The sequence below is a fragment of the Maniola jurtina genome, chromosome 13 (genome assembly GCF_905333055.1).
Source record: "Maniola jurtina chromosome 13, ilManJurt1.1, whole genome shotgun sequence".
Lineage (NCBI taxonomy): Eukaryota > Metazoa > Arthropoda > Insecta > Lepidoptera > Nymphalidae > Maniola > Maniola jurtina.
In genome coordinates this window covers 7,847,371-7,872,577 of record NC_060041.1, presented here as the reverse complement: position 1 = coordinate 7,872,577, position 25,207 = coordinate 7,847,371, and the positions used below count along the sequence as shown (strand labels likewise).

Here is a 25,207-nt window from a genome sequence, read left to right as displayed (position 1 = left end):
ACAAGGTTACACTATGTTATGTTAACTTAAGTTGACTCGAAGTTTTGTTAGTAACAGAAACTTAATCTATGTTACTCATCATATTTCTTGTATTGTAGGTTTCCGAAGAATGAAAGTCAGAAATTGATGTGGGGAAATGCAGTGCCTGGAAAAATCTCAAAATCGTCTGTTATTTGCAGTGCGCATTTTAAATGTGACGACTTTATTCCTGGTTATATTAGGAAAATGCAATGTATAAAAACAAATCATTAAATAATTATTGGAATTTTAGTCTTTTTTTTCGTCTAGAATATGCATGACGTTCATTTGACATATCAATCATTTAATAATAATATTATGTAGCTTTTTTGTACGGACTCAATACGGAGTGAAAAGTTAGTAAGGTTGTTGTCAAATTAACGGTATGTCTACGGCTTATTGTACAGAGAAGAAAAAAGTACTTCTGACCCTTATGAGTACGCAATAAGCTCGACCGAAGTTGCCGGCGCACGTGGGTAACGGTGTAACCTGCTTGCTATTTCACCTAACCTAATATTGTGTGAGAAACAGATAGACTCAGTGTAGCGAGTACATGCGTACACAATATTTTCAGTTATTTAGGTGTAAAAAAGGAGATTTATTGGAGTTTAGTAAAAGACGAAATGTCATTTTACTGCATCTAGTTAAAAGTCCGAGTATACAAAACAATATGTCCTGTGTTCTGTTTTATCATGGTCACCTAATTAGAAAGGGACACACTACCAACGGGAGCCCTTTCATGCGGACCGACTTTTTCGCCATGGTGCACAGTCTAGTTAGTAGTGTAAGGTCTTTGGGATCAATGATATATCTCTATGCCAACCAATCACAAACGAACCTGTTTTTCGTACTACTCTATCCACGGAAACAAGGTAGTACGGGGACTTCGTCTGTGATGGCGTTTGCTGGCGCGCGTGCTGTGCTTGTTTGGAGTGTTTTTTTTGTTAAGAGAGGCTGGTTTTTGTGTTAGTTGGTGTTTTTTGGTGGTGGAACTGACTGAGAAGCGCTCTAAAGGGGCGCCGCGCGTATGTCGGCGGGCGCCGGCGCAGACGGAGTCCATACTTGTATAAATTTAATAACTTGAAAATATCACAAACTTGACATTGGCTAATCAGAGTAAAGCCAGATTTAAAGAAAAAAAAAAAAAAAAAAAAGGTAGTACGGAAAACATAGGCTCATTGTGATTGGTTGGTCACATAGGTACAGTGTATTCAAACAACAAAATAATAGTGAAATCAACAATTTTTAAAGTAGTTGGTAAGCTGTGACCAAAACACATATACGGAACCCTAAAAGAGCGACGCCTGCCGCCTGACTCGCAACAACTCGCACTTGTTTGGTTTTTATTTGTACTCTGTGTTTATTTTATTTAATCTGTGGTTATCGTTATATACTCTTTGGTTATCGTCTGTTAGTCTGTGTCCGTCACCATATTTTTCGAAGAAATATTTTGTGAGTTGTGTGAATTTGAATTGTGGAAAATGTCAGGAATATGTCGAAAATGATGTGTTCGTTTTTGTGGGTTTTTAGAACTATAAGTATAATGCAGATGAATTCTAGCAAAATGGTCTAAAACGTAAATTGTTTAATATTTTTATTAGAAAGAGGTAGACAGTCAATTCAGTGTGCAAAAGTCATAAGACTTGTGTCATCTGTCTACTCTTCCTTCAAGATGGCTCCTCCACCGGAGTATGATAAGGAACCGAAAGCCCCGGATAAAAGCATAACAAGTAATTCTGTCGAAGATTCAAAATTAGTGTACAACCACGTAAAGGATCAATCTGCAAATACGGAACACAAAATTACAACCACAGGGGCCAACTTTGATGTAGAGGTGAGTCTACCTTTTCTTTTATTTATTCCACCAGCGGTATTTAATGAATGCTTAGTTACTCACTATATAACAATAATTAAAGCTGTAATTTATTTATTTAAGAGCTAGTAAATCAAAATTATGAGAAATACTGTTCTTTTACGAAATAAGTTTTCTTTGACTAGCGAAAATGGCGAAGGAAATGTCAAAAATACACTCGTGTATTTTTGATATTTGAAACTTAGTTGAGTATATGTATATGTTACGGCAAGAATTGTTTGGTCAAAACTACTTTAGAAGTACAAAAACAGTGAGGTAAGTACTTTTGACTATAGAAGTTGATCAAAAGTATTATTGACTAAAAATATTGGTTAATAGTGCTTTTAACTGAAGTGGTTAAGAATAACTTTAAATATAAGCCCTTCAGCTCCACATAGTCTTATCTATCATACTCCTATAGTGGTTCTAAGTGCCCTTCTCCTATAGTGGACTACACCAGAAGACTCATTTTATCGCACCTTCATTCAGCTTTATTTCTTCGTTTTACTGTAGATATTCTGGGTTGCTTCGCTCACCACCTTACTTTCGCTCCACTTGGCCTCATAGGCTTGCTTCATTCATGACTTCCTTTGGAAGCTTTCGAAAAAAGTTGTAGGTCTGATAAGGCTACGTAGAGTATGGGTTTTCTTATATCATTCTGGGCCACATTTGATCTAATCTTATATGCATTATTTTTATGAATATAATGATGATATACTCCAGGAAGGTTTCAGTCAACACAACTTTTTACTAACCTCTATAGTTAAAAGTGTATTTGACTATAGAGTTTTTTGCAGTCAAAAGTAATTTTGACTGGATAAGAGTTTAAAGTAAGGAGTTGGGTGTTATTTTGCCTTTTTATATAGTTTAGTAATTTTGTTTTAATTTCCTGTAGAATAAGGGTTTTGAAAAAGGTAAATATTGTACTGAGACACAGTTTTTACTAGTTTGGAACACAGGTGCATAGTAATGTTTTGTTATTATAACTGAATTAAGTCAATATATCTTATTATGTTTAAGTTATATTTGTTGTCGAGCAAAATATAATTTATCTTATCTTATCTTTGCTAACTTGATGAGGAAATTTAGTGTTAACAATTACTATGCTGTAATTGTTTTGCAGCTTTTCAATAGAACATAACAGTTAGCATGGAATATAGCAGTTTCTTGTTTCCATGTTAACTTACGTACACCATTTTACCCTTTCTCACTATTATATCCTCTGTATCGTGGTTGCCTGGCAGGAGTACTTCAAAGTGATAGGCCGCCACCAAATTGTACTAATATTTTTGATGTGCAGTGTTTTACTTTTGTCTTTCTTTTTATGATGGCGAACAATAAAGCATATTTCTATTCAATTCAGTTACTGCTCTCATTATTGATTGCAGGTGTTATAGGCTAATATTGTTATTGGCTCATCTTCAAAAACCTATTGGCGGTTCACTACTGAGTATAGGTCTCCTCTCAGAATGAGAAGGATTGGCTGTTGTCAACCACTCTGACCAAGTGCAGATTGACAGACTTCAAAATCCTTTGAATACATTGTGGAAAACTTTCAGGCATGCAGGATTTCTCATAATGTTTCGTTCATCATTAAAGCAATTGATATTTAAATGCTTATAATGCTCCTAGCTCCAATAAGTCCGAGATGCATGCCCGATTTCAAACCCCTGACCTTCTGTATATGAGGCTTAACCACTAGGCAGAAATGTTTAAGTGCGGAAACCAGCCCAGAGAGAGAAGAAGAACCACTAGGCTATCACCACTCAAGTTCATGCAATCTTTGCATCCCAAAGACTTTTGTGAAAAACATGATACTATTTTTAGTACTATCAGATTAGTTTGTTTCTCTGTAGCTTTGCACCAATATATGTATTTTTACCTACACTCTTTACACAGTCATCAATGCTGTTACCTATACTATAAGTATCAGATTCAATCAATGCTTTAATAGGATGAACACAAAAGTGCAATTTGTTTTCTCAGTTAAACCACTGCACTTATTTCAATGAAAAGTCTAGTATATTATAAATGTGAAAGTGTCTATAAGTCTGCCTTTTATATTATCACATCCCATCAACTTAATAGATCTTAGTGTTAAACTACTAGTTGGGCTTACATTGACTAAATACGTGAGTATATCTTGAATAACCTTTACTTAATAGTTCTTGATAAAAGGAGATAGTCCCTATTAGGAGTACTATTTGTACAATATATCAATAAAGCAGAAAAATTACAAGATTACATTAAAATAAAATAATTGAGTATTTTATTAGGGTTCCATTGTAAAACAGATTTTATTACCTTTAGACAGATTTTTATGCACAATAGTTTCTGATTTATCATGCAAAATGTCAAAAAAGATACCCAAGTACGGAATCGTTGGTGCGCGAGTCTGACTCGCACTTGGCCAGATTTCCATAATTTTAATGTCTTTATAACACTTTTATTTATTTATTTATTTATTTATTTATTTATTTTCACCACCACTTAAAACTATCATTACAGGCTAACCTAATGCGATAGCTAAGTTAAAGAGTATTCCTATCGTAACAAATAGTCCACATTGCCACCCTTGTGAGTTCACTCCGAGTACAACAAAACAGGTCGATCCGCTCCGCCACGACGTTAAGAGTACCAAGAGCGCGCGCCAGCGGCGCCTTGTTCAGCAAATTGGTGCGCCCTTGCGGCAGCGCCAGCAGCGGCGGCCTGCGCCTCCGCCACACGTACCGGTCCGGCACTCTAAGGCTCACCTGTCCTAATACGTCCGCATTAAATAACTTGCCTCTTATTATTTTAAAAATATATAGAACAAGCGCGAGTTCCCTTCTAGACCTTATCTCATTGTACCCGACCATGCCCAGAACAAATAGCGTAGGGTACATCAATGGGTAGAATGGGTAAACCCCATAAAGCCTCATGTACAAGAACCTGACAAATTTGTTCTGCACCCGCTCTAACATAAGGCTATACTTAGCTTCATGTGGAGCCCAAACGACTGCATTACTTTCCAGTTGACTCCTTACCAACGCATTGTATAATGCAGTAATAGCCCTTATGTTAGTGAAACCACCAACGGTACGAAGCAAGAAACCCAGATTTCTGTAAGCTTTCTTACAACATTGAATAATATGATCACGAAACGAAAGCTCAGCATTTAACCTGACTCCTAAGTCTTTGACTTCTGAAACTCTCAGCATTGGTGTCCCATCCATATTATAATTATAACAAATAGGGGCCCGTAACTTAGAGAAAGTGATGATTGAACATTTGGAGCTATTAAACTGTAAAAGGTTATCCTGGCTCCATGTCACTACTCTGTCTATATCCTGCTGCAGCTTCACACAGTCATGTTCGCCATGTACAGCCAGAGAGAGCTTGAGATCGTCCGCAAACAACAAGCATTTAGCATCCTGGACCACCTGCGGCAGATCGTTTATCATTAAAATAAACTGCAAGGGTCCTAGGTTGCTGCCCTGACTGACACCAGACCTTGTGAAATACCGTTCGGACTTGCGGCCTTTATATTCCACATATTGCTGCCTATCTCTCATATAACTCGCAAAAAAGTTAAGTAAATGTGGAGTGAACCCGACTGATGCTAACTTTTTGAGCAATACATCGTTATCGACTAAATCAAAGGCTTTTCGAAAATCGAAGTATGCTACATCAGCCTGGGCCCCACCATCAACTGCTGGAACTATATGAGACATATAGCCGAGGAGGTTGCTGGTAGTGCTTCTCGAAGAACGAAATCCATGCTGAGAGTCGGATAGTTGCGCGCTAACCTGAGTGTAAATACTGCTGTGAATGGCCGATTCTAATACTTTCGCCGGAGCCGACAACACTGCCACTGGCCTGTACCCCTCCACTTGTGTTCCCCCTCCACCTTTCGGTACTGGAACGACTCGTGTCACTTTCCACCTCTCGGGAAACACAGCTGCCTTCAGACACTGATTGTATATGTGAAGTAACGGCTCGGCCAGGACAGATCGACAGTCTTTAAAAACATAAGGTGGTATGCCATCCGGCCCCGCTGATTTCTTGGGCTTCAGTTTTTTAAGTGCCTGTTTTACCTCATCTAAGGTCAATCCATCTATGTGCACCCGCGCCGCTCCGTTCTCTCCACCAGCTGCTGCTACGGCTGCGTTAACATTCAATTCGGCTCGTTCTGAACTATAGACTGAATGAAAATACTTGCCGAACTCTACAGCGCATTGCTCGTCAGTCAACAATACCCCGTTCTTTAAAATTTTTTGCGGACCCCTACTACTTCTTTTAGATTTGGCGTAGTTCCAGAACGACATCGGATCCTTTAATAGCTGGTTCTGAACTCGATGCCTGTAGTGTCGGTTTTTTTTTTTTTTTTTTTTTTTTTTTACGCTGGGGAATGCATTTACGCATCCCCCCCGGAGGGAGGGTATGTGGGACTCGCCGGCCGAGAGGCGACCGGAATACCCACTAAACCCCAGCGGCGCTACTGCGCGTCGCCTGGCGACTGGGTCACGGGAACGGCCGAAGCAAACAACCGCGACCCAGCCAGCGACGTCTGCCAAGGCAGACCCTCCACCGGGGACCTGCTCGGTCCCCATCGACGCACCTCCGGGACGCACCAACGAAGTGCGTCCCCCGACCTTGGGACGCGCACGTCGCCCGCGTCCCATCCTCCGCTTCATCCACTGTGCCCTCTGCTAGTCAGAGGGACACGCGGAGAAACCTCCCCCCCTGCCAGGTCATTAGCCATAGCCAACAATATCTCCGAAGAGAAATTATTAGCCATGTTACCGGGGCGCACCGGCCCGAACACTGCTCTTCCCCTCGGACGCATCCAAAAGGGACCAGCAGCATCCAGGCACACTGGGAGGTTACCTGGCTGGCGCCCCAAACCTGGCTGGGCAAAATCTATCATTGCTTTGACCTTCGCCCTACACTGAGCGAACGCTTCGTAATCATCCCTGGACTTACTCGCCTTATACCGCCGGTGAAGTTTCGCCTTCATTTCTATGTTGCGAATTATTTCAACCGTGTACCATTCGGGGTAAATGTACCTCGATGTTACCGGACTTCGCTTTTTTTTCGGAACGTTGTTATCGATAATAGATGTAAAAATGTCATAAAAACGGTTCAAGCTTTCGTCCAAATCTAAGTCATACAATACAGACCAGTCTACCGCCGCAATAGCCGAATATAACGATGGGAAATCAGCCTTATAGAAATTCCAACCTGTAGGGGCTGGAGATATACTCGTAGGTATGGTCGCGTCAGGTGGACACGCGTCAGTCCGCCGACGCGAGCGCAAGGCGACCGCAATCTCGAGAGGCGGGTGATGCGCGTCCACCGGCACGAGCGGCGCCGCCGCCGCGCGCACGCTCACCGTCCCACCCGTCGAAAGCGAACTTAAAACTAAGTCCAGATACCTGCCATTACAATTACCTACTTTGTTACTCTGAATGAACTCACAATAGGTTTGAAAGTACTCAAAATAATTATTGATAGCCGTAGAACACGAGTATAGGTTAAAATCTCCTACAACTATTACTTCACTAAATTTTCTACAGTATTCCTCTATAATACTAAACAATACCATATATTCCGTATCCCTAGCGCTAGGCGGTATGTAAACTGTACATAATAAAAACATGAATCGTTCGCGCCTATAGACACTCGCACAAACTAGTTCGAAAGAATGAGCGTCGATGTTGACGTCACTGTGTACTCGCCGCAGTTCGAAGTGCGGTGTGGCCACGAGAAACGCGCCGCCCTGCTTACGTCCATCCGCTCGGTCACACCTTATAATAGTGTAACCAGGCGGAATTATCTCTGCATCGTAAATAGATTTGTTGCAACCTGTTTCCGTGATTGCAAACAAATCTGCACTAGAAGCCGAAATCGACGCTATAAAGTCCTCCAATTTTGTTCGAAGCCCTCTTACATTTTGGTAAAATATTTCAATAATATTATTCTGGCTTTTTGGCTTCTGATCTTGGGTGGTTGGCTGTCCTACGAAACCACACCCATTCACAAAATTCCACGTTAACCGGCCAAACGTCTGGCTGACACAATTGGTCATATTTGCTCTCTGGCAACCCTATAATAAATGAGGCATAATCTCGCTCTGTTTTATGTTTTATTTTGTCAATTTTGAACGGTACTTCCTTCACTATATCTTTAATAAATTTTTCCAAATTTTCTACAGTGGTGTCCTTCTGGAGCCGCCAAACGTGTAAAAATTTTTTCTTTTCCATCCCTCTTATTTCAGTATTCTGCATACTTCCTCCCTTTTTTACTTCGGTATTGGGATATCTACTTCTCCTTCTATTAACTACTGTCCAAGTTCCATTTTTTTCTGTGTTTTTCTCTTCCTCTTCAATCATCCTGGGATTTTTGGTGCTTTTTTCCATACTGATATTCTGAGTTCTCTCACCTTCAATTACTTCCCACGCTTGTTTCGTGGCCATACACTTTTTTTCAACTACCTGCTGTTTAACGGCGTTTACAAAAGATAGCACTGGCTCTTTACGTACTTGCGATTGTTCCTTACTAGCCTCCCGTTCCGTACTAGGAGCAGTCTCGACACATTCCTCCCTTCCTAAATAACCTTTAACTGTAGCTTCTAATAAATCCACTGCGTTAACTTTTTCCAAAACTACCTTCATAAACTTTTTAATCTCCCGCAACTCAACTTCCACTGTATTATATTTATCTAGGAGTAGCTTATATTCTTTCTTCTGCTCTTCTAGCTGAGATTTCATTTCCCAACGGAACTCCCGCAGCTCTTCGAGCAGCTTATCTTCCGTGTCAATCCTTGTTTCCTCCAGAACGATACGATTCCCACGCTCCGTGTTGACGTAGCAGCTGCTCGGAGTAAACGTCTTATTCATGAAGCTTCCTCGGACCGGAGTATCAGAGTTATTCCCTTTTGGGACAGCTCGCATGCACTCGGGACATCTCCAATTTGCTTTGTCCTCCTCCGTGAACTCCTCGAACTGCTTTTTTGATAAAGCCAAGCACTTGAGGTGGTAAATTTTCTTACATTTTTCTTGTGCACACTCCATATACAATATGTCATAAATCATAGCACTGCATCCATTGCATGTGGTACTCATTTTTTATAATTTTACTCAATTCGTACTGAAACACGTCCGTACGCACGCATGTCGCGCGCGAAAAAAAAAAAACTTGGAAGATTAAGACAAATCTATTGATATAAGAATCATCAAAATCGGCCCACACGTTTAATCTCTAAGCGCCTCAAAGAAACAAACACAAAACACTACATAGACTGATGAACAGAATATTCTACGTCGCGTACCATCGCGTAGTCGTGTAAAAATATTCAATTTGTATTGTTTACAAAGATACTAACAACAAAGTGAAAACTCAAGGCTCTCATTTTCCTGAATATCTGACGTCATGTTACTATGGGGGTGGGTCACAGGCGATTGCAAAGGTCACGGTCGAGCCAGGAGCGAGCGAGGACATCCGGGAGTCGGGAGATCGATGATACGCCGCTTTATCTCATCATTTACCTCTGCCTAATTGCCTTGAGCGCTCGTCAACATAACTATCACTACATAACAAAGTACCATCGCCGAGTTTTTTATTTTAAGGGGTTTTTAATTTTTATACAGTTTTCAAAAAAGGAAGGTGGTTTCCCCGAGAAGGTCTTAGACTGGCTGATTAAAATATATATCTGAAATTTCGGCACTGGCGATAAGTGAACCGTGGTCTAGTGATCAAAGGCGCACCGGGCGCAATACCCAGAGAGACGAAAACGCGAGAGGTTCTAATCATCTGCCGGTTTCGTGATGATGTAGGCATGAAAATAATATTGTAGAAAGTTTTAAGTGTAGGTCTAGGTAGGTATGTAGGTAAAAAACACTATCATATGAAAAGAAAAAGGATTATGTGACAAAATTCGTCCTTGTGCTCATTTACTTCAGTTTTAAGGATTCCGTAGGAAACAAGGAACCCTTATAGTTTGGCCATATTGGTCTGTCCGTCTAGTACTTAGCTCAGACTATCCAAAAATTATCACATTTATTGTCAATAACCCAAATTTTTTTTCTAGCTAACGGCTTTTCAGAGCTGTTATTATTTATTCCTTAGATCTCATCAAAACACTGTCATGACGGCAGTTAGGATGAATTTTTTGCGCGAACCTACGCGTGGGTCCTTGAGTTAAATGATTCAGCATCCAATCGACCGGAACATAATTACGGAATTAGTTACGCGTCTGCAGCAAACATTGGTTTTTAACATTTTCTGTAGTCACTGAACCTTTGACCCAATTCCTTATTGATTAATACGTTTGAGCTATAACCAAAAACCCTTCATGTGCGAGTCTGACTCGCACACTAAGGGTTCCGTAGCATCGTACGACAAATAACCCTTTTTTTGTGATTTTACGATAATCTCATGGTTTTCGAATCTTGCCTTCGAGCTGTAAGACATTGCTACCTACCAAATCATGATTCTAGGTCTACGGAAAGTGCCTTATAGGTTTTGATTTGATTGTCCTTGTCGGGTCTTGATAGACCGACAGACAACGAAGTGATCCTATAATAAATAGTTCCTTTTTTGTTTGGTGATACAGAATCCTAAAAATTATAAAACTCCAGATAAGCAAAGCTCATACATTCGTTATTTAAAAAGTGAAGCAAATTACGCTTGTGTGTGACACGCATGCATGTAGTGGAACAACTACATATAGTGGCGCGATGTTTACGCACCTTTGGGTAAAACGACACCTACACGAGTATTCTTTAAAATATGGCGGCCTGTTCCTAGTTTGTAGAAATCGTTGGCCATAACTATGTTTTCTCAATATGTTCAAAAATAATAAAGCAAGCCACGTCCCCCAGTCGGCTACACTTGCGAATACAGACTACATTGGAAAGCTCTGCATACAAGTCCCTATGCAGCAGTGCGCCGCGACTACGGTCGTCGCTGCCAGTCGCACTGCCAAGATCCGAATGCTACCATATCCAGCCAGCGACACCATGGAAATGAATACATGTGTGGCCTCGACCATGCTGCCTACAATACGGTGCTAACCTGAGGAAACCGAACTTAGAGCTTGAAGGATGTTAATGTTACGCTGACCTTGTCGCTACGTTGTCACTGATATTGAATTGTGATAGCTGATATCGCACTACCTACAGCTAATTCCATTCGCCATAATTAAATTACGTAACTGTTTGTTATCGTCATTATAACAGAGTTAACATTTGCCATATTTATTGAAGAACAAGTCAATGGTTTTGGAAGTCGTTTTGACTAACTAGCCTATAGAAATATGGAACGCCTTACCAGCATCAGTTTTTCCCTGCACTTTTGATAGTATAAAAGGAAACCTTGAAGTCAAGATTGAATAGGCAACTTCTAGACAAGCGCGCTCCAACTAAGGGCAGTTACGCAGTCATCCGATCTGAATCCGTGAAGATACGTTCCTAAGTAGTCATAGAACTATTTGTATGGTAGCTTACGCACTAGATGCGACTTTCGTCATCCGTGAAAATATCGGGTGTGCCTCGGATTCAAATCGCACATATTATAACGTAGATATGTCAAAGATGTCCACTGTATAGCTTGGATTTGCATCAGAAATCGGACTAGTGCTATGGAGATATTTCCGTACATTACCTTAGTATTCCTATTTCGACGGATTCGTCAAAATAGGAATACTAATGAGTGCACAAACGTCCTTAAGCTGCATTGCATCATCACTTGCTAGCAGGTCTGATTGTAGCCAAGCGCTAGTCTATAAATTTAAAAAAAAATCTTTTGGCTGCGACTTTATGGCATTAGGTTTTAAAACCCCTTTATTTTTCCCAATATAAATATATGTATCTACTATATACCTACTAGTATCTTCTCTATCTACATGCGAAAGTCCTGATCAATTTGGGTCGACAGTTTCAATGATTCAACTGACAAGATGACAAAGCTATAATGAACTATAATATTAACTTAATGACTACCCCCCAACTAGTGACTCTTCTATTTTTATCCATACACTAGCTGATGTCCGCGACTTTCGCGTGGATATAGGATTTCAAATCTTGTGTAAAAACAAGTAGTAGCCTATGTGTAATCAAGTTATAACCTATTTGCATTCCAAATTTCAGCGAAATTCGTCAAGTAGTTTTTGCGTGAAAGAGTAACACACACACACACACACACACACACACACACACACACACACACACACACACACACACACACACTCTCTCACCCACATACAATCAAACTTTCGCTTTTATATTATTAGTGTGATTACAATAAGGGCCTTATTTATTGTATGTACCTATGTATATCATTGACTGTAGGCAAAGCCACCCACGAATACAAGCTAGTTAAACATTAGTAGGTACGTGATTGTTGGATTCCCAAATGGAATAAAACTGTTACGTATAGCATCATACCGCAGTGTGAGTTATTTACCGCATTAGCTCACTTTGTTCTATGAGTCGGGGCTTTGACCTAAAATGTAAAATCAAAAATACAATAGCTACCTAACTACCTAATATAGAGTTTCGCAATCTACCTGCTTAAGTTATTAATTTTTGTTTTCGACGTAATGAAGTAACTACATAAGCATTAATTAACTGCTTATCGTACCGTCTCCATGAATCTGCGGAATATATTAAACCCAGGTCACACACAACGCGATACGTCAGAGATTTGAGACGCGGCGCCACAGAGATTCCTTCATGTTGCAATTTGCAGAACTGTACGAAGGCGTTCACTGCGGAGTCGCACGAAAGGACCGCGTTACTGCTATTGCACCGCAGTGTGAACTGCTTTGTACAGTTTCTTAACTGACTACCTCATTAGTCTAGTAGCCTGCTTATTCATCTGTGAATCATGACTTGTTGTTTGTTTCTGTCAAGAAATTCTCAGTTGCATCCCGGAGTAAGGACGTTGGCAGAATTACACGCTGAGTCACGTACATTCTACGTAACTCGGGCGGAGGTGTAACGTAATGTGTGAAAGAGGTATTTTACGTCGTTGGCTGCAGTATTTACGTAATTGGCTGCAGTAGCCCAAATTCAGTCAGAAGAACAGGCAGTGTGCAACTGCCGATGCACGTTATGTTCGACCAGGACTTTACTGGATGAGTGTCTCTGTTGGCACACCACAAGTCATTAATAAATAAGTGTAGTGAATGATGAGATCCCGCATGTATCACGTACCTGGGATTCATATTGTCTGATGTCTTATGGCAAACATTTTTTTAATAAAGAAAAGGTATTTATCATGTGGATGGTTTCTTCAGAGGACTTTGGACTATTCAGTGATTTCGCCTCTATGATATGTTATATGCTTATAAATTAGGAATTGTATTCCCCATTATGGATTTATTAAGATACTATTAACTATAGGATACCCGCGACATTGTCCGCGTGGAATTCGAAAATCGTGGTTTTCGAAAATCTTGCTGGCACTTTTGATTTCCAGGATAAAGTAGCCTATGTGTGGCTCCGGAATACAAGCTATCTCTGTGCCTTTCGACAAAATCAGTTAAGCTAATAGGCCATGAGAAGGTAATAGACAAATAGAACACACACTTTCGCATTTAATACACTAGACTAGATGATGCCCACGTGGATTTAGGTTTTAAAAATCTTGTGGGAGCTCATTTTAGGAGTTAAAATTAAAATAAGTTAAGTAAAGTTAAGTAAAAATTAACTTATAACTATGTTTCCTTAATGGAAGCTATCCATTTACCAAAGTCTTTCAAAATCGATTGAAAAGATGCGATGTGAAAACACAGACAGACAGTTTCGCATTTATAATATAAGATACATAGATTAATAATTCTATTTTTGACAATAGGCATTTAAAGTGTGTTCGACTGAGATATTCCAGCAGCAGCAGCTACTCATAGCATTTTCATCTAAATGTATAAAAGGAAAAGCTGACTGACTGACTGACCGACTGATTGACTGATCTCAAACTACTGGGCTGAAATTTGGCATGCAGAGTTTTAGGGGTAAAATATTATAGGGATTCGTAAGTGTAGTCAACGCGGACGAAGTCGCGTGCATAAGCTAGTGCCATCTAAATATATAAAACGAAAAGGTAACTAACTAACTGACATATTTATCAAAGCACAGTTCAGACTACAACATGGATTGAGCTGAAATTTGGCATGCATATATAACTATTATGAAGTTATGAAATAGACATCCGCTAAGAAAGGATTTGTGGAAAATTTAACCCCAAAGGGGAAAAATAGGTGTTTGGAAGTTGAGTTGTCCACGCGGACGAAGTCGCGCGCATAATCCAGTATAATATAAAGGCCAATTTGAATAACTTGGTAATATTTTGTTTCAGAACAATAAACACGTGGAGACTCTCGACGACGGGCAACTGCGCGCTTTGCTCGATGAGGCTATCACGTACAAATGCCCAAAAGACCGCGAGGGCAAAAGTAGTCTTTTTAAGGTTCGTGGACATAAAAGTTAGCAGATAGTCAGACAGACTTTCTCATTTTTAATATTCATCATCGTCATCAACCCATAGCCTGCCCACTATTGAATGCGGGTCTCCTCTTGTAATGAATCCACCACGCTGGCCAAGTGCAGATTGGCAGGCTTCGCACACCTTTGAGATTATTATGGAGAACTCTCAGGCATGCTGGTTTTCGTACGAATTTCCCTTCACCGTTAAAGCAAGTGATATGTTTAATTGCTTAAAACGCGCTTAACTCCGAAAGTTAGTGCAGCGTTCTCGGAATCGAACCTTAGAAAGGTTCGATTCCGAGGAGGCCGAGGTCTTAACCACTGGGCTATCATCTACCATTATTAATACTATAATTTATATAATTATTATATAATAATTACACATCCACACACACATACACACACACGCACACGCACGCACGCACGCATGTTGTGAATCACCTAGTGCTACTACTTTACTAAAAAGCTACTGTTAGAAAGTTACTGTCATTATATTAACTGTAACGCTGTTGTAAAAAGTAAAAAAAAAAAATTTTGATAAACAGTATTTAATGTAATTGCAGGAATTATTGGAAGAAGTTGAGCAGGACGAGCAGGCGTGCGAGGCGGCGGCCCGGGTGGGCGCGGGCAGGAACACGAGGCGCGGTCGCGCGCGCCGGGAACACCACTCTAGTCTACAAGTGAGGGAGGACAATGGTTCTAATTCAGTTGCACGCAATATCTATGCTAAACTAAATTGATATGTCCAAAAGTAAGGCACAATGCCCACAGGTGGAGTGCAATAGCGCTGAAGCGCCGCCGCGCATCTATTTCTTATCAACATAATGAACTCCGAAAGTGCGTGGGCGCCAGATTTTCATTTATTATTGTTTACATTCACTTACGGGTCCCGCGTCGGTGCGGCCCCGATTTCATCTGCAGGATGTCTCATTCTATCGTTTTTTACAGATGTGAAAAGTAAAAAAATCGTACTCTTGACATGACAGTTGGCACATAGAGTTATAATGGCGAGTGAGATTTCAAAATGAAGTTTCAGAGAAGAAAAGAGATTTCAAAGTGAAATTTCAAAATTATACTTACGATGTAGTTGTAATGAATGTTGTGGTGGCAGGACCTCGTAGCGGCGATGGCGGGCGAGGCGGCGCCGCGGCGGGGGCGCGCGCACGCGGCGCACGCGCCCGCGCCGCCCGCCGGCACCGTGTCCGCGCGCGCGCTGCACGGCGGCAGCCTGCCCTCCGGCGTCGACACCTGTGCGTATAACGCCTTAGCCACCTTAGCTCTACAGTCTAGCTTTACGGAATGTAAATGTAAATTCAACGGATTTTCTCTCGACGATTAACTAACGCAAATGATCGAGGTCTAATGTTGAAACAGAATTATTAGACTGCACAACGTGAGTTTTTTACAATATAAAAATATCGAATAAAAAAAAATCATTTTTTCGAACAGGAAAACAGTCGAACTAAACTTTACATTTGCATTGTACTAGAGCACTAAATTGTTAGGCGGTTTGATATTGCCAGTAACGAGCCACGCCCAAAGGACCGGACTCGAGAAAGTTTGATAGACAGGTCGTCAAAAGGGAAAGTGAAAAAAGGAGTTTTGTGCTACGCAGCGTTCCTGCTGGGCGAGGAGACGGGCGTGGGCGTGGCGCGAGGCGGCTACCTGGCCACGGTGCGCTGCGTAAACCCGCCGCCGCTGGCCGAGCGCCGAGTGTCCACGGGCGACGCCAGCCCGCCGCAACAGCCGCCGCCGCCCGCGCAGGAGCTGGACGTGCTCTCCAGGTACACATCTTAGGCTGATCCAACAATCTGCCTGTATCGATATAGGCCTTTTCAAAATCGAGCCACCGAACGAAGCCTTCTTCATCCGTCCACATTCCGCCATCTTCATTCAGATCATCGGCCCAGCGGACTGGAGATCGCCCAGCGCTATGCTTACCGGTACGCAATCTTCACCCATCTGGTCAGACCACGTTAGATATGGCTGGCCACACCTGCTTGCTAATCCTTAGAATCGTTTCGGATTTTATCGTATTCGGATATATAAGAAACACATAAATTATCTCCCATAAAAATTGAAATAAGTCAAAATCTAAACTTCGTTTTTGAGAGAAGTAGTTGGGTTTTAGTTTGAACTTTAGCTTGTACGTAAAAAGGGAAAATTGTTTGCAGAAGAAATAAGCCGATGTTCCCGATGACGTACACGGCGCGCGCTACTCTCGAGATCGGCAGCGGCAGCGTGTGCTCGGGCCGCGCGGTCACCACCACCACCGCCTCCAACCAGGTGCGTACCGCGTCCCCCGCCCCCCGCCCACCCATCTCCGCGCCCCGCCCCGGCTCCAGCCAGTCCCGCCTCATGAGCGCGCTGCGCGTCTCCCACGCGGCCCGGGCAGGCGGTGGTGCCCCGCGCCTCAGACCGCGCGGCCCGACCGCCGCGACCAGACCACGCCTCCCGAACTCTGACCCCAGCGAACCCGAAGAACGGAGTAATGCGATGTGGGTCAACACGGTCAATAATTGGTACGAAGGCTTGGATCGTTATTCTTATAGAGCATCCATGAGCTATGAAAATGTGAACAATTTTGCGAGACAATGTGGTGTAACATCTATGGATAATAGCTTATCTGTAGGGAGTGATATAAATATTTTTGATAATAATATCCAAAAAATAACACCTGCCCTTACCGCAGATCCTATTAGTTATAACGATATTGTAGTTAGGAGTATGGAAATTTGCAAGAACAATAAAATAAATAGCAATAATGATGAAAGTTTATGGTTAAAGTGTACCTCTATAGATAACAAAGTTATTTTTAATGATAACGAAAGTGATATTCATGTAAAAAGAAAGTATAGAAAAAAAATAGGAAATGATTTAGTAGCACCTAAGAAGAGAATAGAAACTCCGAGAAATTTTAGAAGTTTAACTATAGGCAGGCCCTTGTGCACCACTAATGACATATGCAAGGATGTTCGAAAACCTATCAAAGAATTGCAGAAAAATACCGAAAATTCAGTAAAAGACAAAGAGTCAACTAAAGTGGATGAAGTCAATCGAGTATTTGATTTGAAAAAAACTGCCGAACACAGTGATATCAAGAAGGAGTCTACACCTTGCGATGTTGATAAAATTATCTTGCCTTCTAAAGTCGCCCAAAAACATAGTAGTTTAAATGTTGAAATTCTTAAGAAGTCAGATTCAGTTGAAACTTCAAAGACAAAAACTGATTTTGAACTGGTCGATATTCCTGTACATAGTGAAACTGTAGACAACTCAAATTCTTTTACTGAATATGTTGCACACCAAAAAAAACTTATAAAAAAACTGGAAATAAATAACAATGATGACAATTGCAATACAAACACAGATATTGTCAAAATATCATCTTCATCAAATGCAGAAGAACCTGCCTGTAAAATAAATTATCAAAAATTAGAAGCAAAAACGACCATTGAAAGAAATGACTCTATTTATGCATCGAAACATGATGTTACCATCTCGAACTGCACCATCCCATCGGTGGCGACTGAACTTCCAAACGACGCTTACATCCTTCTAACATTCCCTAAAAGCTTTCTTAAAGACCCTTATAAAAAAAATAAACCATCACCTAAAGTGAAAGAAATTGTTAGTGAAGTTAACTCTACTAACGCAGACCTAGATTGCAATGAAAATAAACCAATTAAAAAGAACAAAAAAAAGCCTAAACAACCACAAGCTAGTGTTGTTGCGAAAAAAGAAGGCTTGAACAAAAACGCCCTTAGAATGCTACTCTATAGTGACAGTCCAGAAAAAACAGATTGTATAAGAAAGAAATTGTCTTCTTTCAAGGATAAAGAGGTAATAATTTAGTATTGTCTGTAAACAACAATTATTTTGGTCCGTATTTAAATAATGGTTGTTTTATTTTGCAGGTGGATTCCGCCATACCCTTTAGTTGCATCACAACACCAGAGGTTGTGACCAGTTGCAACACGACTTCTTCTACTTCCCAATCGGCGGTCGCGGTCGATCCCAAGGTACATGAGTTATTCGACGCGTTCGTAGTGCGGTCGTACGTCCTAAAATCACCCTACTATTGTCACACCATTTGCAATATTGTTAATTTCAGATAATCTTAGCGAGGAAATATTGTATCTATTTCTTGCATTCGTATGTTAATATTTTTGAGCATATATACACATTTATCACCAATTTTGTCCTATAGAAATATAATTATTATATTATATTTATAATTATAAAAAATATTATAAATGTATTTATACCATGCTTATTACTATAAAAAACACATACACTGCCTCTCACTCTACACATACTTACCATTATATTTATGCAACATAATTTTATGTTCATATATTTATGCAACATAATTTTATGTTCATATATTTATGTTGAATTGAATACAATTTTTGGCGATTAATGGAAAACGTAAAGATTCCTATTGCTAGGATTTTTTAAAATCAACTATAAATTTATCTAGTGGGTTATTTTTGTAAAAAAATTATTCTTAGCCATTCTCTGCTATCGCTAACTGTCCTAATTTGCTTCTAAATTAATAAGCTTATCTAACAATTTCTGAGTTTCAGTTTCACTGTTTTTTGTTTCATGTAGTTTTTCTTTCCTTTTTCATCATTTTATTTCTTCATCGGCTAAACTTCATTGCTGTTAGTTCTTCGTGTACCTTTCACCTCTCAAAAAAATTTATGACGGTTAACTTCTGGTCAACATCAATAAAAATTTGCGTCGTGCACGATTTGATGAAAATTATTGCTTTGGTCACATTTAACGCAAGCGTTGCTATCAATAGGTTATCAGGAAATTGTGCTGCTTCGTATTTTATTGTCGTCACACATAAGTCATAATGGACATATTTCCGTGCACAGCTGGAGCGTCCAACGCCCGAGTAAAATAGTGTGCGACTATAATATTCATACCACATAACAATCTGTACTATGTGTATAAAAAGAGGTAGATAAATGTTACATACGCGTCTAAAGTGAAGACTGCTAACTAAAACATGTTCCACCTTGTACAGTCCGACAAGAATCTTTTGACACTTGAATGACATTGACAATAGGGGCGTAGTTGTAGGACAAAGGCTGCCATTGCCAGCAAATAAAATTTTCTCAAGGGAATATGTTGAAAATGTCAATGTTGAAAATCGAGTAAGTTTAATCTAATTTTAACTGAAAGAGAAATTGGGAAACTTTAATTATTTCTATGCTCTATAAGCGAGAACGCATGTCATGCCATGTAATGTAAACATGTCTCGGTTGGAAGTCATTGCGCCACATGCAGCATCACGAAGCAAATTTTTATCGATGTTACCCAGTTAGAGGGTGAAGGGTGGGTGAGTGTGGTGGTGGTATTTTGGTGTCGGTGCTCGCGGGTGATGATCACCAACACCAAAGTGCTGATGTGCGCAGCCGCTGCAGCTGGTCTCGAGTTACCGCGCCGTGGCGTGCCTCATGGACGGAGCCTGCGCGCGCCCGCCCTCGCCGCCGCCGCTCGCGCCCGGCGCGCCCGCCGCGGCGCTCGCACACCCCGCCTCACCCGAACGACAGGTACCGCTCCACGAGCCATTCATTTGTTCCCACTGTGCACCGACTCTGAAGCTTCTATACAACGGGACTGATCTGTCCACAAACGACGATCCCAAGGAATTATCGACTTTAGTAATGTACTTTTAGGAATTACCTAATAGTAATTACCCAGGCTGGAAATAAAGCAATTTACGGCTGAGTAATATTGGAAGGGGTGCGAAGCTGAGTACTTCTGAACTAAACGAGGCTGTTAATTGCTATTTCCGCCGAGACTTAAGATCGTAGCTCACTTACACGACACCGCTCACGCACGGTAAAAGAAAAAACATTCAAATATGGGCTTAAAGTCGTGCTCTGTACAAACATTTTACAATGACAACATACAATTGCAAACAACGCGTAGCAAATGGTCGCCAGTTCGCGGCATGTAGATCGAGAGATAACGAAAACGTGATTCCAATCGGGACTGAATCACGAAAGTTGCTAGGAATGTACGACTACACGAGTCTTCATCAATCGCGCGTAGGCAGCGAGTTTACTGCTAGCCATGATAGCGTGGACAGCGAGCTTTTTGCTAGCTGTCGGCGCGTGGAGAACTAGCGGCGACTTCGATTTGAGGCGGAGCTGTGCAGGTGTTGTGTGGGGATGGTGTCGGGCATATGAGCTACGACCTTTTGCGAGGTAACATTGAACAAAATTATTTCAAAAAAAGTTATATTGTAATTTGTACAGTTAGTCAATGATAATAATATATTATAGATATTTTTTCTTACGATGAAGTAAGTACTCATTTTTATTATTTTAAACAATTTAAAACTTGTATAAAACCAGTGTTAAACAGAATTTAAAATACCTTATTCATGTTAGTGTGCATTTAAAGTATCTCAATACCAGTATGAAACTGTCTGGTAATTTCTAATATTGTTGTTTTGGAAATTGCTGGCCTTCGTATATAAAAATACGGGGTTTTTTTTTTTTTTAAATTATGAAACAATTTCCGAGCAATTAGGAGAAATAGTACATTACTGTCCAGGTCAGAAATAAAGCAATTTATGGCTGAGTAATATGGGAAGGACAACGCGAAACTGAATACTTCCGAAGTAATTTCAAAAGGACGAGGTTGTTAATCACTATTTTCGTCGAGACTGATATAGTACTTTTCTCTCATTTACAAGGAAACAATTAACAGATGCATTCAAGAAAAAACTTACATTGCAGTTTGTACAGATGATATCAACCCTTTTAAAACACACAAGTTTCAAAAACAGTTTTCTTTTTTTTAGATTAAATAAATTTACTAATTACTTACTAATTTTTATTAGACAACTTAAAATTTTATTATACCTATGTCCATCCAGATTCCAGAGTCCACACTCATAAATTTTGCAAAAGTTGAAACATTTCGGGACCCTGTGATTACTACAATATTTAAAATTGCAAATGGTGTGACTAAACAGTACATTATAAATTTTTTAATTATTAATTTCAAAATGAAACTAATGGTCTGTGTGTCGCCCGCGGCGCAGCCTCGCGGTGCGGCGGCGAGCTTCAACGGGCTGCCGCTGTCGCGCCCCGCCGCCGCCGACGAGTACAAGGTAGGCCCGCGCACCCACACCGCACCCATACTGGCTCGCTTCGCGCCGACCCCACGACACTATCACCTCACTCGCGCTCTAATAGCTACGATCGCATCGATCATTCGCAATAACACCGCTGTGTGATCTACGCTGTGTTCTAAAAATTCTAACATCTATTTTTTCCTTCCTATTCAGGTTCCTATTCTCACTGTGCACTACCGTTTACAGAAATCTCTCGATGAAAACGGCAACGCGGTACAAGGATTCGGTTCGCCCCTCTCGGGCTCCGGTCAACACAAGAAACCGAGGAGAAAGAAGTCGTCCAAAAACGAGACCGTCATCAAATCGCATCAGATAGACGGCTACCAGGGCAACAAAGACATCAACGAAGTGTTGCGCTTCATCGAGTCCAACGCGGAGGCACCGCGCGCGCCCAAGTTGCGCGCCAAGCACAAGGACGACGGCGACGACAAGGCGGCCAAGAAGCGCTCCACCGAGCGCCGCAAGGACAAGGACGCCAAGCCCAAGCGCGCCTCCTCGCTCGAGGAGCTCTCGCGCACCAAGCTCGAGGACCTCACCGACAAGCCGCGCGAGTCCGCGCCCGCCAAGCCCGAGCGCCGCTCCTGGGGCGCCGACGCGCGCGCGCTTCTCGAGCCCGACGCGCCGCCCGAGCTGGCTGACTTCCAGACCGTCACCAAGAAGCGTAAGCCGCGCCGCCGCGCCGACGAGACCGAGCGCGCGCCCTCGCCGCCGCGCCGCACGCGCGCGCCGTCGCCAGCGCGCGCGCCTGCATCCGCGCCCGCCTCCGAGCGCAGCAACGACTCCAACGACGACACGGACTGCGCGCACTCGCCGCCGCCGCCCGCGCCCGCGGTGCCGCCGCCCGCCTGCGCGTCCTACGCCGACATCGCGCGCACGCGCCACAACTTCCCCGACCTCATTGAGTCGTGCAACTTCTACGCGGAGAGCGACGAGCGGACGGCCGCGCCCGCCGCCGCCGCCCCCGGTGACGAGTACCCGGCGCTGGCGGCGCGGCGCCGCGACAAGCCGGCCGTGCGCAAGGAGCCGCCCGCGCCCGACGTGGTAGCGGACCGGCGGCCGCCCGTCGTGCTGCTGGCGGCGGGCGCGGGCGCGGCACGCGAGCTGGATGGCGTCACGTTCGGCTTCGACGTCAACGAGCAGCTGCTGGGCGCGCGCTGCGACCTGCTGGAGCGCGCCGTGGCCGTGCGCGCTGGCTGCGCGGCGCTGCGCTACGTGCCGCCGCCGCCGCCGCCCGCGCGCATGCTCACCCAGATCGTCGACTACGTGGGCACCGGTGCGTATTCCGTGTCCTGAATAACGAAAATAATTATGACCCACGTAGCTATGTTGCCTGCAGAAGCCGATTGAATAAAGGCCCCAGACAGGTTTGAAACTAATCGAACATACTGAGACAAACGTTTAGTCAGTCACACAAATATATTTACACCTAGATTATATAAAATATGAAATGTTTGAAACCACTAAAACGAAAGTCTGAGTAACTATATTTTTGTTGATAAATATTTACTTCAAAAATTGTCATTTTTGGCATTTGTTATTAGAAATTATTTATTTATCGCCATTTGAATATATACCTAAGATATACCTAGATGAAGTTACAGATAGGCGGACCCCGTCTAGGTGAGAAAATGCTAAGTCTAAAAAAGAAACCAGATGAATTTACAATCAATAAAATTTATTTTCCAGCATGGGAGGATGTGATGCGCGGCGGCGGCAAGGCGCACTACTTCAGCGAGTGCGCGGCGCGCGACAACTAGACTGCCGCTACTGACGATGTCGATACATACGCCCAAAGCTGTTATAAAGTGAATTATTCGAATACTATATAAGTGAGCTAGTTTTGTTGAGTTACATAACTTATAACTTACCACGTCGGTGTAAGCAATCAAGTGACGAACTCCTACGACGATAGTGAGTGTATCGTGCGTAACTCGACTAACGTGAAGGTGTGATCGCGCGGCGCTCGCGGCCGCCGTCTTCGGGAACACTACGGAAAGCAAAGTCCCATTTCTTCGACCCAATAAATATAAAATGAGACTATAGCGTTAATACTAAAATCGATTTCTTTTAAGCTTTGTATATAAGATAGATGGTCTAGAGCATTTAATTCCTATTATGAAAATTTTAGCAATCTGAAAAAAAAGTAATTTACAATGATTTATGGCTTTTATTATAATTATTATTTTATTCGCCTATTTCATATAGAGGCAGGAGAATGAGGGAGAGCAGTCAATCGAGCTACTATTGGCTCTTGTTCAAGAGTTACACCGGAAGGCCTATTCCTTATCCCAGAGGCTTTGTAACTTAGTTATACTAGAAAAGGCAAAAAATTCGCTGGCTTGCAAGAATATCGACGTAATTCAAAATTCTCTCAAATTGAACTAAGACGTATACTAAACGATTGATATCTAACATTCAGTGGTTTGTTTGGTACTTGGTAACAAAGGTTAGTCTAACATAACAAATTAGAAGTTTGCCTGTTATTTGTTAGGCACTTTTTATAGTGTACAACTTTTCATAGCCACTAAGATATAGAATAGGCCTTCTGGTCTGCCTCTTTGCCTGCCTCGTAACTGGCGACTTGGATGCAGTGTCTACAGAGCTCTCGGTTCAGTAAAAGAAAGGATTTATACAAAGTCCGCTAGAGCCGCCAGAGGGCGTACATAGCTTTAACAAATCCCAATATTCTTACCATGATACTTTAAATCAGTTCAATTACATAATAGAAAGTACAAAAGAAATACATATTCATTGTGGCTATTATGTTGTACATAATCTCTAAACTAAACTAAAATGACTACTAAATATGTTGCTATCCCTTTTACAATGCTTCCTGCAGAATAGGATAGTGTTTTTAGAACTGTCATTTTAATTTAGAGATGATACACAATAGAAATAGCAACATTGTGTCCGATTCTCTTGTACATAATCACTAAACTAAATTGACTGGTTTAATGTAGTGCTGTCCTTTTCCGCGAGCGACATTATGAAAGGGATAGCAATAGATCATTTTAGTTTACCTAGAGAATGTGTACACTGGAATTAGCCATTTGTTTTGCTGATATTAAAATTCATGCTAGTGCTGCTGCCCCATAGTTTCTACTTTCCATGTAAAACACAATAAATCCACTGCATTATAAGTCCTACCTACCTGCCTAGTTTCATGATTCTAGGTCTACAGAAAATAAGATAAGATAAAACGTTTTTTTAAGTACTCTATAGGCTTTCTTGACAGACAGATAGACAGACAACAAAGTAGGGGTTCCTTTTTAGAATTTTTGTTTGAATCTAGCCTTTTCATAAAAAGGCTAGATTCCAACAATTCTTCAAATAAATCCTGCTGAGCCGAGAGAGGTTAGTAGTATGGATGACTGTATTGTCCAAATGTGGAGGTGCTAACAAATTATTATAGCATTAATGTAAAAAAAAATGTATGAAAATTATGTACGATTTTTTCCAGATTAGCTACCAAGTATTCTGTTAGTGGAACTGAGTGTAAAGGGCACAGAATGTTTTGTTTCTGTTAATGTTTGTGCTTGAGTTTGTTACTTATTCACGATTATAGATTCTCTCTAACTATTAGCTACTTGTATTTAATTTGTTATGTAATTTTTAAGTCATACTGTTTTACACTGTACATAAAGTAAACATTACATTACATAAGTTATAACTGGCAGTGTGAAAGTGTCCTAATATTATGTC

General features: G+C 41.5%; 1 protein-coding gene across 3 annotated transcripts; it reads left to right on the top strand.

Annotated features, from left to right (window-relative positions):
- Positions 1–1,438: 1,438 nt before the first annotated feature.
- Positions 1,439–23,662, top strand: LOC123871405 (serine/arginine repetitive matrix protein 1-like). 3 transcript variants are annotated; one of them, XM_045915184.1, is made up of 11 exons: positions 1,439–1,852; positions 14,213–14,323; positions 14,904–15,020; positions 15,452–15,590; positions 15,956–16,124; positions 16,515–16,626; positions 18,258–18,362; positions 19,770–19,907; positions 21,413–21,481; positions 21,659–22,778; positions 23,192–23,662. In XM_045915184.1, the coding sequence occupies exons 1-11, from the start codon at positions 1,691–1,693 to the stop codon at positions 23,260–23,262; spliced, it is 2,313 nt and encodes a 770-aa protein (XP_045771140.1). In that variant the 5' UTR covers positions 1,439–1,690; the 3' UTR covers positions 23,263–23,662. The 3 variants fall into 3 exon arrangements, with proteins under 3 accessions (XP_045771140.1, XP_045771142.1, XP_045771143.1); XM_045915186.1 differs by lacking the exon at positions 19,770–19,907; XM_045915187.1 differs by lacking the exons at positions 19,770–19,907; positions 21,413–21,481 and having other exon boundaries at positions 21,692–22,778.
- The last annotated feature ends 1,545 nt before the right edge of the window (positions 23,663–25,207 follow it).

Excerpts from the sequence above, each read along its gene's own strand:
- LOC123871405 (XM_045915184.1), top strand. The coding sequence starts at position 1,691 with ATGGCTCCTCCACCGGAGTATGATAAGGAACCGAAAGCCCCGGATAAA. Across the intron at positions 14,324-14,903 it reads GCAAAAGTAGTCTTTTTAAG|GAATTATTGGAAGAAGTTGA; the intron begins GTTCGTGGACAT and ends ATGTAATTGCAG. Across the intron at positions 18,363-19,769 it reads CGGTCGCGGTCGATCCCAAG|CCGCTGCAGCTGGTCTCGAG; the intron begins GTACATGAGTTA and ends TGATGTGCGCAG.